We start from the raw sequence: 14,732 nt of genomic DNA, 5'->3' as shown, positions 1-14,732 counted from the left end.
ACGGGCTGTGCCACGCTACATAGGATGGAAAAATACATCACATACATCACTAGAAAACGTGCATGATTATTATGTTAAAAATTGTTCAAAAAATTCCATTTTAGTACGCAAAATTTAAAAAATAATAACTTAATAAGAGATTTTTTTATTTGGCAAATGAAATGACTAAATCCGGAAAATTCGGGTTTTTTTTTATCAAAATCCGGACAACCGGGCTGGACGACTTAACCGGGCCCTTTAAATTTTGTTTTATCAATTACCCGGTCAAGTCCGGGTAAAACCGGGCAATCCGGCTAGCTTTGGATAAATCAGCTTAAAAATTGTTAAAGGTGCCTTGATGCTGAAGCAAGAATGACAGTTTTCGAAAATAGATATACCTACTCCATGCCGGCTTATTGCCTTCTTTTTTTTCCACCCCATACGGAAGGTGAACCATTAAATCCAAGTATCCATTTTACTGGTGCCACGTGAAAAGTACACTTGCCACGAAAATGGGCGCCAAAACTTCCTATAGAGAGATGGATGAACATCAGTAAGCCTTGATTGCTTTTGGCGCCTTCCTACTCTGGGTGATTCGAATGAAAAAAATGGAAATTGGGTGCCAGACTTTTATTCGATACGAATAAAAACTAAAAATTAATTTTCAAATTCCACAATAACATTTTCGAAATTATATATCCCTTGTGTTATTCTTCACGTGAAGACGAACACAACAAAAAAAATCTCATGCAAATCGGATGATCCAGTGAAGAGTTTTGCGTGTTCGTACATTTCTGTATGGGCTGTCTCTCTCCCTGTTTTATATATATAGATTTTGATAGTTTAAAATAACAAATGTTTAAGAGATCCCTCCAGTATGAATTAATATTAATTGTAACAAAAATCGGACAACTATCATTCATTGTGTTGGCAGTGTTGGCATAATTAGTAGGTCATAAAACTTCCTATTGCTTGAGCTTGAGCTTAGATAAACCGTACATTTCAGTAGTTGCTACTCCGTGATTGACAAGAACCATCAAAATTGTACATAGATCCAAATAAATGGGGCTTGGGATTAGCTTACCATTTTCTGTGTACACGTTTTGAAGGTTCTTTATCTTATATGGTCAATAACGGCGCCGGCCACGTCCTTACGGTTCATCGGGGAAAGGGAAGGATTATTAGTTCGACTTCCGTTGCTACTAGAGACCGAATACACCTCTAAATCTCCACGGTCGTCACAGGAAGGGTGGTTTGTTAGTGGGGAAGGTAAATAGGATCTGGATTCCCTTTGGGAAGGGATGTGATCAAAGCAAAGTTAAATATTTAATGATCGTCGCGTCGCACACTATCGAGTACATCGCGTTTTTATTTAGAACAAATACGTCCTAATGTAGCATTGTCATACACATACAATGCATTAAGCACCGGTCCAACTTTGAAGATTATCGCGCGTTTAAAACGAGAAAAGCAAGAATATCCTAATGAGAAAAAACGTAACGCATTATGCAAACGGGGAGAGAAAGAGAAAAAAAAATAAAGCTCGGGATGAATAAGCCTCCGAAGCTTAAAATTCTTAGAGAAAAAAAAGAAAGAAAAAAAACGCCTCCGATCGCGCCTCGCTTATCTGATGTACCTACTCTCTTCCCAAGCAACCGAACGGAGGAGAAAATCTCCATTGTTGCTCTCTTGCAGCATTAAGACACTATTTATAAACACCGACATCCGAATTAACCGATCACGTCAATTTTCTCCCCGCTAAAACACACTAACACACACACAACGAACCGACCCGACTGACGGAAAAATTATCCATTACCGGGAGAGAAAAAAAAAATAACCGCATTTGAAATAACTAATATTGATATCATCATACACGTACAAAACACTTTTATCGCGCGCTTTAAACCAAAAGAAAACACGTCCAAAAAAGTTTCTTTTGAAAACAGAGAAACATGCCAAAAAAGTGTTGTTTAGACTAGAAATTAAAAGCAACATGTACCGTAAACTGGGGGAACTTTGATCACTTTTTTCATTCATTTTTGAATATTTTGGTAGGGGTTGCTTTTTCGTAATATCTAAAATTTTTAAAACCCTTACTGAGGTGAGGAGTATCAAACATGATCATTGATTGTAGTAAATTCAAAAGACATTGGTGGTAATAATTGAATGTTTGTTACAAAACCAGATTTCGAGTTTCGGGGTGACTTTGATCACTGTGGTTTTTAAGTACCGCAACATCTTCAAAAATTTTGTCATGGTGCCAATAAGCACACAAAGCATAAACATTAATAACAGTAAATTTTGTTAGGACTTTACCCAGTTTTTCAACGTTTTTTTTTTCAAAAACATTTATAGTCAAAAGATGGACCATGTTGCTGCATACATCTAGGGGTAAAAATTATAAACATTTCTCAATTTTTTTTGGCCTAAAAAACAAATAAAATTTTACCTTCATGCAATTCCCTAGATCCTCGCACTGTTCCCATGTATTTTTTTTCTTCAAATTGAACCATTTCATAGGGTCTTAGCCATTTTTACTATACGGGGTTTCTCATGGAAATACACCGTTTTTTTTTTCAATATAAAAACATTATCACCAAATGACCTTAAAAATAACACTTAAACTAAGCCTAAACAAAGAAAAAAGTTGAACTTTCACATTAAACAACCCATTTGCTCCTAAATGCTTGAATTTGATCAGGAGAGATGTTTGTTTGTGAGCCTTCGAAAAACCAGATATTTTAAGTTTTTAAAATTACATTATTAGGAATATCAAAAATCTTCTTATAAAAACCAAATTTAGCTTATTCGTAACATAATTTATAGGCTTTCAAACGTAGTAAACAGTTTTAAGATATTTTAACTTTTTGCTTAGTTCATGATGATTATCTGCAAAAATTTCATGTTGATCAAAGTTACCCCGGTGATCAAAGTACCCCCAGTTTACGGTACTTATCTTGTTCTGATCAGTAGGTCATAAAACTTCCTATTCTTCTGAAACTCAATCCACCATACCCTGAATAGAAGGATTTTTACAAATTCAATCTTAAATTAACACAATAGGGGAGTTAAGGGCATAACGAGTACTCAGGGCATAATAAGCACTCCTCTTTTCTATAAAAGTACGAATTATCTAAATAATTTTGCATGAGGATTTTTCCGTACTTCCTATAGTATTAATTTTTCACAAAAATAGGAATCTCCTTATCATCTTAACAGAGATATTAAAAAAAACTAGCTAGGTTCTCAAGTGACGAAAATATTATAATTTTTAAGTATTTATGTATGTTGATAATCCACCATTGGTGCACGGATTCACCGCAGTTTTACCAAAGTATGGATACATGTAATAATTAAATATCTCCCAACTCCATACCCGGCACCATGGCTTCGTGTGATCTGTTATGAAGTGAATGTATAACGTGTAAATGAAGGTTTATATTTGGACGAACAATTCAAACAGGTGCACAAGCAGTTCAAAATGTAAAACAGGTTTAATATAATACATTTACTACAGGTATTCCGGCATCCGTGTATATACCTGGCCAGCTGGCACGTGATTGAAAGTTCAAATGTAAATAATCGAAACCAATATCAAGAGTATATCATACCAATAATGAACAATCTCACCATTTCAATCATTAATTCCTACGTTTTCGTATGCGTTCACTGCAATGGGCATCCTTTCTAACATGAAGCAAACAGTTTAATGCGTAATCCAATCCGCTTTTCTTCAGCACACTTTTTGACTCTGGATTTGCCTCTTGATATTTTGCGTAAAGGTTTAAACAGACATTCAAACCCTCCCTCGAACGCGATATCACTGCATTTTCCAGGGCGATTTCATGGTGCTGCTTCTTCCTCTTATGCTTTTCCACAAAATAGGCTCTTCGCACTGCACGAAATACAAATTTAGCTAGCTAGAAGTCGCGATTTACACAAAAAGTCACTTTATTGAAACTCTTCTTCCGAGCCCCACCCCTTAAATATCACAACCGAAATCATCGACACCTCAATCTTTCTGCCTGATAACCTGTTGTTACATCTAACAACTTATTCTTTAAAACAAATCATACGCAATCTCCAAAATCACTTTCCGGTGATGCCAAATTGGAATTGATAGCCACTTTTTATCATTTCTCGATATTCCTTTAGTGATTTTTCATCGAAAAACTTTGAAACCATCAAAATGCATTAACCCGACCAACACGCTGAACTGCAACGCTTTATAGGACGAAAATATTATAATTTTTGAGCACCACAAAATAAGATTTTATGATTTTTAAATCATCTTGATCTATAACGTACGCACTGGAACATGATGTACACATTGTTTCTCAATTTTCACTATCATTAAATTTTTGATTTTTCTCTTGAATCAATTTTAAAACACTTTTTTATTTAAATTTGTTGGCATGGGGCGAACAGAGCACTATTAATCGGGGCAAGATGACCGTTGTCTGCCTTATAATCTAGCAGCGAATTCAACTCGATGTAGTCAACTGAATTATAGAGCTACAGCTTGACTAGTTTAGAGCCAATATGCGTAACGTAGTATTTACTCAATACAATAATAAAAACTCAAATTCTTTTTTAAGTTTTAGTTTTTTGTGACCAAAAATGAATTTAAGGGTTAATTTATAAATGCACATCTATTTTTGTTTAATTATTAGATACGATTTAAAGGCTATTGGTGTGATTCGATGAAAAATTTTAATTTTAAGTAATTTTTTATCACTTTCCTCTTGCATGTTTTTAAATACAGTCTAGATATTGTTCAGGTATGCCTTGTTGTTTCCCAATTTTTCATAAAATCGTCTAGAATTGTGATAAAATGTATGGTTCCCTCAAGGTTCAGGATAATCGTTTTCCTTAACAACTATTATGAATATATCTTGCTCAATTTCGACTTCGGTATGTTTTGTTCCAGATTTCATTGCAATTCATTCTCTTTTGATAAACACCCCCCCCCCTCCTCCCCTCCCCTTCTTGAAATTTTGGATAGACGAGAGACCATACTTGAAAAAGATCTTATGAATTACACAACTGGTTGAAATTAATTGATTCAAAAACATGGGGGCATTAGGCTGGAAAAAATAGAAGGACATTTCGCGTTTTTCTCGTTTCGGGTTGACTCGTCCTTTTGAAATGTTACTCGAGATCTTTTTCAATAATTTATAAACAAATGAATTCGACTTATTCTTTGCTCGATTGGTATGACACTGATAGATAAACGAAAATTCCATTCGGCACACTGCGCCTCTTGTAGCCTCTTTATTCGGGGTAACTTTGATCATCAAGGTTTCTACGTATCTCACTTAACATCTTCAAATTTATTGTCTTGGTTCTGTTTAGCAAAGAAAGCAAAAAACATTAATGGCAGTAATTTTTTGTTAAGACCAAACTAATTTTTTAAACGTTTTCTATCGAAAAATATTTGTCATCAAACGATGGACAACGGTCTTGCATAAATTTAGGAACAAAAATTAAAAACATCTTCTAACATTTTTTTAAGTTAAAAAAACTAATGAAATTTTACCTTCATGCCATTATTCCTGAGAACCTTTCACTATACTCATTTTCATTTAAACTTCACCATTTGATAGAGTTGCTAGTATTTTTTCCTGCACAGACATACTGTTGCAAAATGTTACATTTTTATATCCAAAAATTATCGCAAAATATCAATAACACTGAAGCTATACCCATATAAAGAAAAAAAAGTTCACCTTAACATAAAATTACCCGTTCACTTATAAATGATTTCATTTCATCGGAAGAGGTGTTGAAAAAAAACAGATATTTCAAAATTTGGAAATAACATTTTTAACAACAATAAAAATGTTCAAATAGGAACCAAATTTTGCCTATTTTTATATACGTTCTCAAACTTAGAAATCAGTTTTGAGATATTCAAACTTCAGACCTAGTTGATGATTAGGAACTGGAAAAGTTTCATAATGATCAAAGCTTCCCCGGTGATCAAAGTTTCCCCAGTTTACGGTACTTCCGAATTTCTTTAATATAATTCTGCTATATACTGAAATTCAACTTTAGAGATTTGAGCCTTACACTGAACCCAAATTCCCATTTAAAATACACTTAAGAATTCACTTAAAACTAAGGGACAAGTGGATTTATTCCTTTCAAGTGGCTCATGTATATTTCACTTGTCTCTCACTTATGTTTTAAGTGATCGATCCAATATCCATTCATTCATCACTTAAATTTTAAGTGACTGGCATTTGAAATTCTATCGTCGGTCAACTGCACTGGGAATCAATATTTTATTTTGGTTTCGATTGAGCTCAATGGAGCATGTAAGTAGAACAACATGGAAGGCAAATCTATTGAAGTAATGAAAAAAGCTTTCTTAAGCTGTTGTCTTAGGAGCCTCTACCCTAGTAATTTATTGGATTTATTGCAATTATATTTTTTCAGAGTTTGTTGACTATGTCCAGGGATGCCAGGTGTTGAGGATAAAAAATCTGGGTAATTTTGAAAAAAGTCTGTGTGTGTCTGTGCATAAAGAAATTCATAAATTTGGTACTAAACAAAAATTTTGACGATGCTTGTGAGCGGAGGCCGGGGGGAGGGTTGGGTGTGCTGTGGTATTCGGGTTATTTTCGAGTTGCGAACTACATAACAAACACTGTTCCTACCACCATCTTATTTAAAAAAAATATGTTTAATGAATGATTGATCAAATACCAATGAATACAAGCGAGATTTCAGTTTAATCTGGCACTTTCGGATGAAATCCGATTCATGAATATTGGTTTCATCACTCAATTTTGAAAGTCTGTTAAATCTGGGCACTTTCAGCAAAAATCTGGGCAAAATCTATGTCTGATCAATATCTGGACGAAGGGTCAAAAGTCTTGGTTTACAGACAAATCTGGGCACCTGGCAACCCAGACTATGTCGCTCGGAACTTGCAGAAATCCATAAAAAAAGCAACTAGAACTGGAGATAGGACAAAGTTGCAATTTTCATGAGAAATCATGAATCAACTTGGCGAGCATTGCAATTTTTATTGAATGTTTTTGTAATAAATCAATCAATAGTTCTTTCTTTTATAATTATTTTTCTTGTATGTTTCAGATTTTGATTAGGTTCCGGAAAGGGTTTTCGCGACGATAATTGCTTCTCGGAATTGGAGCATTATTCTAATAAAGAACAAACAGTATTATTCTGTATGTCCATAAAATAAGTACAACCTTTAAAAAAATCATTGTTATCTGCTCGAATACGAAAAATATCACAGAAAAATCGCTTTTACAGAATAATTTGGGCGACCTGAGCATACACGTACTCTATTCACATGCTTGATCATTTTCAATTCTTTTGACCACCCACGATAATTTTCACTTGACGATCACTTAATATCCACATGAATGTACATATGACCAAAATTCACTCCAGAGGTCACTTTTATTTTAAGTGAAAAATATTTCCAGTGTAGGTTGACTTGATTTATAAACTACAGTACTGGACAAAATAAAGTACGCGCTTTCAAAATTTTCCAATCCCTGTAACTTTTGTCACATAAGAAACATCAATTCGAAATATTATGATGAATTTTAGTATTTTTGATACACTAACGACTGGTGTATTGAACGAACTGCATAATGCCATATTTTCAATGAAATGTTAATTTCTGCCTTTCTTTGAGAAAAAAAAAATCTATAATGCTTGTAGGGGTTCAATTGGTCCCTAGAGTTAAAAATATATATGGATATTTTTGTTTAAATCGTTTGTTACCTGCATATGGCCCATTCCAAGCGCCCCTGAACTGGAGAACCGATTTTCATTTTTAATAATTAAAAAATAATTTGCCCTGGATTTGAAAGTTTATTTCTTGAGATTCATTTTCCAGCAAAAGAATTTCAGTTACCTTTTTTTTGGAATTGAGTATGTTGACGTTGAAATTTAAAAAATTTAGTACGAAAATAAAATGATTTTAACAATTATTCTTTATTTGAAACATAACTTTGACAAAAAACCAGCTATACAAAAAAAAATGCAGAATGATTGTAAAAAAGCCATCTTTTAAGCATGATATTAGATCAAAAATAAAAACAGTAACTTCACGCTCTAGAATCGGAAATAAAGGTATCTATTTTTAAGCGTTGTGACGTCACGAAAATTCTACTAATTTTCAGTTCATGATTTCTCTTCCTGTCGAAAATTGGAGATCTCTTCTAACTTTTTGAGAGGAATTCAATGCTTTTTTCAGAATGAAAATCGGTTCAGAAGGTTGTGAGTTGCACCTGGGTAAAGAATGCGTTGTGACGTCACCAAAATTGATTTCCTTTTTTTCGGAAACGTCCTTGACATCTTACTTCAATACTAGTATAGTGTTTCTTCAAAACAAGTTAAACAAAACAATGCGCTTCAATAAATGAATTATTAAGAATCATATTTTTTCGCATTAACGCGATTATTTTAAAACGTCTTGAATTAAAAATGAATAAATTTACGCTTATTGAACACTTGATTCGAGAATAAACAAACAATCATAAATATGAAATCCTCATCGATATTTTAAAAGAATATTTGTGAATCATACAGCAGGTAGTGATCTCTGATTTGAATAAAAAATATTACAGGTAGTTATCTGAGGTTTGAAAAAAAAAGATAACAGTAAGATGAAGTTCTTCTATATAAGAATAAAAAAACGCACTAATAACTTCTAAATATTACTTGCTAATATTGTGTTCCAAATAAATAACTAAGTATCTATGGAATAAATACAATGAGATAAAAAAAATAGTGAACATGGTAAATTTATAAATAAACATTTTCTTTCGTACAAATTCATAAGACTTTGAAGGAAAATAAATTTCTCATAAAATTATTTTAAAAAAAGTGTCTTTCATTGATACTTCCATCTAATAAAATGTTGCTAGAAAATTTAATCCCACGAAGAGACTTTTAACTGAATAACAAAATTAAAATATGAAGGTACTAGCACAGGGTACCATGCAAATTTAGGGCAGATTATACTACGAAAAGGGGCCACGCAACAGACCTTAAGTTTGCATAGAATTGAGCGGAAATTGTTCGGGATGAACAAAAAACCCTTTTAAACAGTTTTTCACCAATAATGTTGGTCCTTATTAACTGATTATCCTTTTACTTTCAGTGTTTTAAAGCTTAAATTATAACAATATATCATCTGGGGAACGCATTTCGATTAGAGTTATCATAAAACAGTCGTCTTTCCCCGCATCCGTCTCACCCTTCCACATTTTATTTTCTCAAACGTTTATAAATTTTTTCAACAACATCCGAGGAAGGTTTAGCTCACAATCTTGCGAATAAAAACAAAAGATACCTATGCAATACGTACATATATCATAAGATGGCTTAGATATGGCCCAACAAATTTGCCTGATGGGGTTTTGAGGGGATGATACCAGACTTATGGCCGGCAATGTACATCGTCGGAATTCATGACTCAATATGCTATGTGTAGGATGTTAAATATTTTAGGGTCTTGTTTTTGCTGTGTTCATTGGAAAAAGAGACTCCAAGTAAAATTGTTTTTTGAACAAGATGAAATAAACCATAAAATTTCACTTTTGCTCAGAAATAAAAACTTATTTTTGAACGCAGTCTGGTCCGCTTCTGAGATGTTATTATTACTTAAGCTATCTGCTTAGTAGCTCTCGCCACTTAGAGATATTCAACTACAATTAATTTATTTAAAAAAAAATCACAACAATTCTTGGTTTTGTCTTCTGTTCTCTAGTCCAAACTCTTTCCACAGCGATAGAAGCGATAAGTGGTAATGACTGGAGAGACTTCATGATAAAAAATTCTTCTCAATGTGGTTTGATGAGGTTTCATTTTGGCCATTTATTTTCAAGAAAGCGAATGGTACTTGTTTTTTTATTGCAATGACAGTTGATTGCTGATTATCAATATTAACGCCTATGAGTCTTGAGGATTTGTCGTATTAGCCTTTGAGGAACATCCCTGTCGATGACTATGGAATGAAATCGAATATTTAAATTTGGCGTAAAGATAATTTTAAACCAACAATTAGATATAAGGTGATTGTTTTCCAGATCAAAGAATAACTATAACTCGTTAACAATTCAACGAGAAACTTCCAACAATTGTTTACATTTTTGTGGATTATTGGGTTAATATTTCAAACGCAAGACGGAAAACTTCGTTCGCTCCTTTGAACGTACCGCGCCGCGTCAGACGCCCCTATAATTAGTAATCATTGCTCCCGGATGCACCATTCCGAGGGGCAGAACTTTAAGCTCCCATTAAACCGTCCGTCCACTTAAGCTTTTCCACCAGTTCGTTCGTTCCAGCAGCTAGATAGGTTGTCCGTGCTTCATGAGCCGCGATGCGATGTGATGCCTGAAGACCACCCACCGGAAAATGGCGCTGTATACATTCAGGGGCAGCATGTGTCTGTTTAATGAACCATAATGTGGGAAAAGCAGCTCCCTGATGGATGACCGTCCAATTTAATTTAAAGTGATACATTTTTGGTAGCTTGTTGCTTCAATTTAAAGCAGATTATGAGATGAAAAAAAAATGAACAGACAGATATAATTTTTGTAAAGGTGGGAGCTTTAAAAAAAAATTCTGAACGAAGAAAAACCCCATCCGAAAGGATTGCTGATGATCTGATGATGGGTTTGCCGCATTGGCTCCCAACAATGATTAAATGAAAACGTCCGGACCAGATGTGCACGCTCGTAAAATGGGTGAATGGAGGTTTTATTTATTTTTCCATCCATTTGGCGATCTATGAGAATATTGAGCTGAGAGGGATTCTATGATGGGGGCTTTTACTAGAACATTGCTTTACAAATTGAAATTCAAGCCGTTGAATTCAATTCCAATTGAAATAAAAATAATATAATAGAGTTATGATTTTATGCTATCTGAAACGACAGAACATTTGTCATCGCATCTCACTTTCTACAACTTCACATAAAGATTACCATAAATTACTAGAAATGCTGAGTTAAAGCATTGCAAACCGGCTATTTACAAGCCAATTCAGCATAACAATTGTCCTTCTGTGCTCGAACCACATGCTGAGTTTCGTTTAGGAAAAGTTGAGAAAACCCTTGGGAAACCCGTCGAGATTGGACCACTTATTTGTTTACTCCTGCCCGGCTACAGGTACTGGCCAAGGATGGGTCGAAAATAAATTCTTTCAGCAATGAAAAAATTTGTCTAAAAACATTATAAATTCACTACAATATGAAAAAAAATTTTTGAAACGGAATCTGTTTTCGTCTCTCCTTTGATTTTTGTAAGAAATTTTTGTAATAAAGTCATTTTTGAAATTTTTGAAATTTTTGTAATTTTTGTAATTTTTGTTATTTTTGTAATTTTTGTAATTTTTGTAATTTTTGTAATTTTTGTAATTTTTGTCTTTTTTGTCTTTTTTGTCTTTTTTGTCTTTTTTGTCTTTTTTGTCTTTTTTGTCTTTTTTGTCTTTTTTGTCTTTTTTGTCTTTTTTGTCTTTTTTGTCTTTTTTGTCTTTTTTGTCTTTTTTGTCTTTTTTGTCTTTTTTGTCTTTTTTGTCTTTTTTGTCTTTTTTGTCTTTTTTGTCTTTTTTGTCTTTTTTGTCTTTTTTGTCTTTTTTGTCTTTTTTGTCTTTTTTGTCTTTTTTGTCTTTTTTGTCTTTTTTGTCTTTTTTGTCTTTTTTGTCTTTTTTGTCTTTTTTGTCTTTTTTGTCTTTTTTGTCTTTTTTGTCTTTTTTGTCTTTTTTGTCTTTTTTGTCTTTTTTGTCTTTTTTGTCTTTTTTGTCTTTTTTGTCTTTTTTGTCTTTTTTGTCTTTTTTGTCTTTTTTGTCTTTTTTGTCTTTTTTGTCTTTTTTGTCTTTTTTGTCTTTTTTGTCTTTTTTGTCTTTTTTGTCTTTTTTGTCTTTTTTGTCTTTTTTGTTTTTTTTTGTCTTTTTTGTCTTTTTGTCTTTTTTGTCTTTTTTGTCTTTTTTGTCTTTTTTGTCTTTTTTGTCTTTTTTGTCTTTTTTGTCTTTTTTGTCTTTTTTGTCTTTTTTGTCTTTTTTGTCTTTTTTGTCTTTTTTGTCTTTTTTGTCTTTTTTGTCTTTTTTGTCTTTTTTGTCTTTTTTGTCTTTTTTGTCTTTTTTGTCTTTTTTGTCTTTTTTGTCTTTTTTGTCTTTTTTGTCTTTTTTGTCTTTTTTGTCTTTTTTGTCTTTTTTGTCTTTTTTGTCTTTTTTGTCTTTTTTGTCTTTTTTGTCTTTTTTGTCTTTTTTGTCTTTTTTGTCTTTTTTGTCTTTTTTGTCTTTTTTGTCTTTTTTGTCTTTTTTGTCTTTTTTGTCTTTTTTGTCTTTTTTGTCTTTTTTGTCTTTTTTGTCTTTTTTGTCTTTTTTGTCTTTTTTGTCTTTTTTGTCTTTTTTGTCTTTTTTGTCTTTTTTGTCTTTTTTGTCTTTTTTGTCTTTTTTGTCTTTTTTGTCTTTTTTGTCTTTTTTGTCTTTTTTGTCTTTTTTGTCTTTTTTGTCTTTTTTGTTTTTTTTTTGTCTTTTTTGTCATTTTTGTCTTTTTTGTCTTTTCTGTCTTTTTTGTCTTTTTTGTTCCTTTTGGTTTTTTTGTCTTTTTTGTCTTTTTTGTCGTTTTGTCATTTACTGTGTTTCTTCTGTTTTTTTTTGTCTCATTTTTGTGCTCATTTTGTTATCATTTTTGTCACAAGTTTTCATGACGTTTTTCAGTACTTTTCTTCATCAATTTTGTTTCCTTTTTCATGTCTTCGTTGTTTGAATTGTTTGGACTATTAATTTAATTTACCAGAACGTTGTTTCGAACTTTATATATATTCTTATTTTTGATTGTTTCACGTTATGAATTTTAGTCAAATTTTCCTATTTGGGTATCCATTTTGTGTAATTTCTATTTGTTTTTCGATCCTTTTTTTTGCCAAAAGACACAGCCTATTTTCCTGGTGAAAGTGAATCTCTTTGAAAAGACAAATGAGAAAGGTTTGTTTGAATGAGGAAAGAAAATTCTGGGACCGGAAACCGGACTTTTCAACTGCTGTGAAGGAACACAACATTGACAGTGATGGAAACCATTAGTTTTGATTCAAAGTCTAACCTTTGTAGGTTTTCGGTTACGGTTGTCTGGGATCTTGTGGTTAACCCTCAAGTGGCCCAAATTTGTTTCCGGTCAACTGTTGTTGCTGCTGATAAGTCATCTCGTAAACAATTTAGGATCACTTTCCCATGCTTTGATTGACTCTCAAGTGGGTGTTTTCTATTCATTGATTTTTTTTTTTTTTTTCGAAAGAAAAATCAATAAAATTTCAATGAGTTTCCTATGTTTTCTCCTATGTTCCACTCTTCAAAAAATCTAAATATTTCCAAAGTGATTTTATTAACTTGATTATCGTTCTTTAAACTTTTCTCCTTTTCCAATTTTTTCCATTTTTTTCACTTTCAGCAGAACAATCAGCAGGGCACGACGGACGATGAAGCACTTTCTTCGCTCCCGCAGGCATCCTTCAATTACATCAACTCGATTGTCGGAAGTGGCGTAATTGGCATTCCCTACGCGCTCCACCGGGCCGGATTCGGGCTGGGACTCTTCCTGCTGGTTACCGTCGCCGTGATAACGGACTACTCGCTCATTCTGATGGTAAGTAAGTTAAGGGGGAGGGCAGGTTGAATAACTTCAGGGGGATTCCGGGCCTGAGTGACCCGGTAAATTGGTCTAAATAATTTGCCTGTTATGAGCTTACATTTTTAAGACATGCATCAGAGTACATAGTCGAATATGTTTAAGTTCTCAATTTACACTACCAATTTAAAGCCAAGTTAACCTTCCTTCAGATCTTCGTTAAAAAAAAACAACCAAAACCCAATCAACTTCTGGAAGTTAAAATTTTTGCGTTGATGTTTTTATCAAACACTTCAGCAAAAAAGCGGTTTATCGAATTCCTTTTTTTCCTATTTTCCAAGAAACAACTTTTGACCAAACCGAGTGCCAAGTGGATTGTTTCACACACAGACAAGAGAAAAAAAATCGTAGGTGTGAAACCATGAAAAAGCACTTTTGAAATCTAATCCCTACGTCAAATACCTCTACCGAAAGCGGAAAACGGAAAAGCTCCCGCCCCATCATCCCCGGGGCTTTTGGAAGGTGGGGACCAAACAACCGGTCCGAGATCTAAATAAATCGTTCCGTTTCTGGATGCCCGCGGCCCAAAGGATAACGGAACGGTGCCAGTGCTAGCCGGCTGCTGGTTGGCGAAATAAAGTACATAAGCCGCAAATCAAGGCTTCTAACGACAAGAGGGCAGCAAGCAAATAAAACCTGATCCGCTGAGGGGTTATTTATTTTGCCAAGATGTGTAAGGTCACCTTAAAATTTGTTGAGAGTTGGGTTTGAATTTCAAGATGGGATTTGCTTAGACAATTTTTTCTTTGTTTGACAAATTTTAAAAATACTGAAAATTTAAAAATATAGCAAAATCCTTGAATATGGAAAGATGAGCAATTCAACAGTATTTAGAATTGTTACATTATTTTATTATCATTTATTTCGATTCAAGTTAGGAGATTTCGTACACAAAACTACAAAAAATTAAATCTTAAAATTTTATTGGATTTGCCGATACGAAAACTGAGCTTCAAGGAAAAAAAACTCTTTGAAAACGGACTCAAGCAATCTGAAAAATGATTCGTCAAAAATCAACAATCCGTTACGACAAAAGTTGTAAAATGAAGGTCGCCATAGACCGAGAATCATTGT

The 14,732-nt window shown here is 33.2% G+C and overlaps 1 protein-coding gene across 11 annotated transcripts in view; it reads left to right on the top strand.

Annotated features, from left to right (window-relative positions):
• LOC129757898 (putative sodium-coupled neutral amino acid transporter 11) overlaps positions 1-14,732 on the top strand; it is a 170,532-nt gene that overhangs the window by 93,492 nt on the left and 62,308 nt on the right. For 10 of the 11 annotated variants that reach the window (XM_055755284.1, XM_055755283.1, XM_055755282.1 and 7 more), the window contains exon 4: positions 13,422-13,616. In XM_055755284.1, the coding sequence (XP_055611259.1) occupies positions 13,422-13,616 (195 nt within the window). The remainder of the gene's footprint in view (positions 1-13,421; positions 13,617-14,732) is intronic. The other variant, XM_055755285.1, reaches the window with a different exon arrangement.

This window comes from Uranotaenia lowii, chromosome 3 (genome assembly GCF_029784155.1).
Source record: "Uranotaenia lowii strain MFRU-FL chromosome 3, ASM2978415v1, whole genome shotgun sequence".
Taxonomy (NCBI): Eukaryota; Metazoa; Arthropoda; class Insecta; order Diptera; family Culicidae; genus Uranotaenia; species Uranotaenia lowii.
The sequence above is the reverse complement of the archived record's forward strand: the minus strand, read 5'-3'. Positions and strand labels throughout refer to the sequence as shown.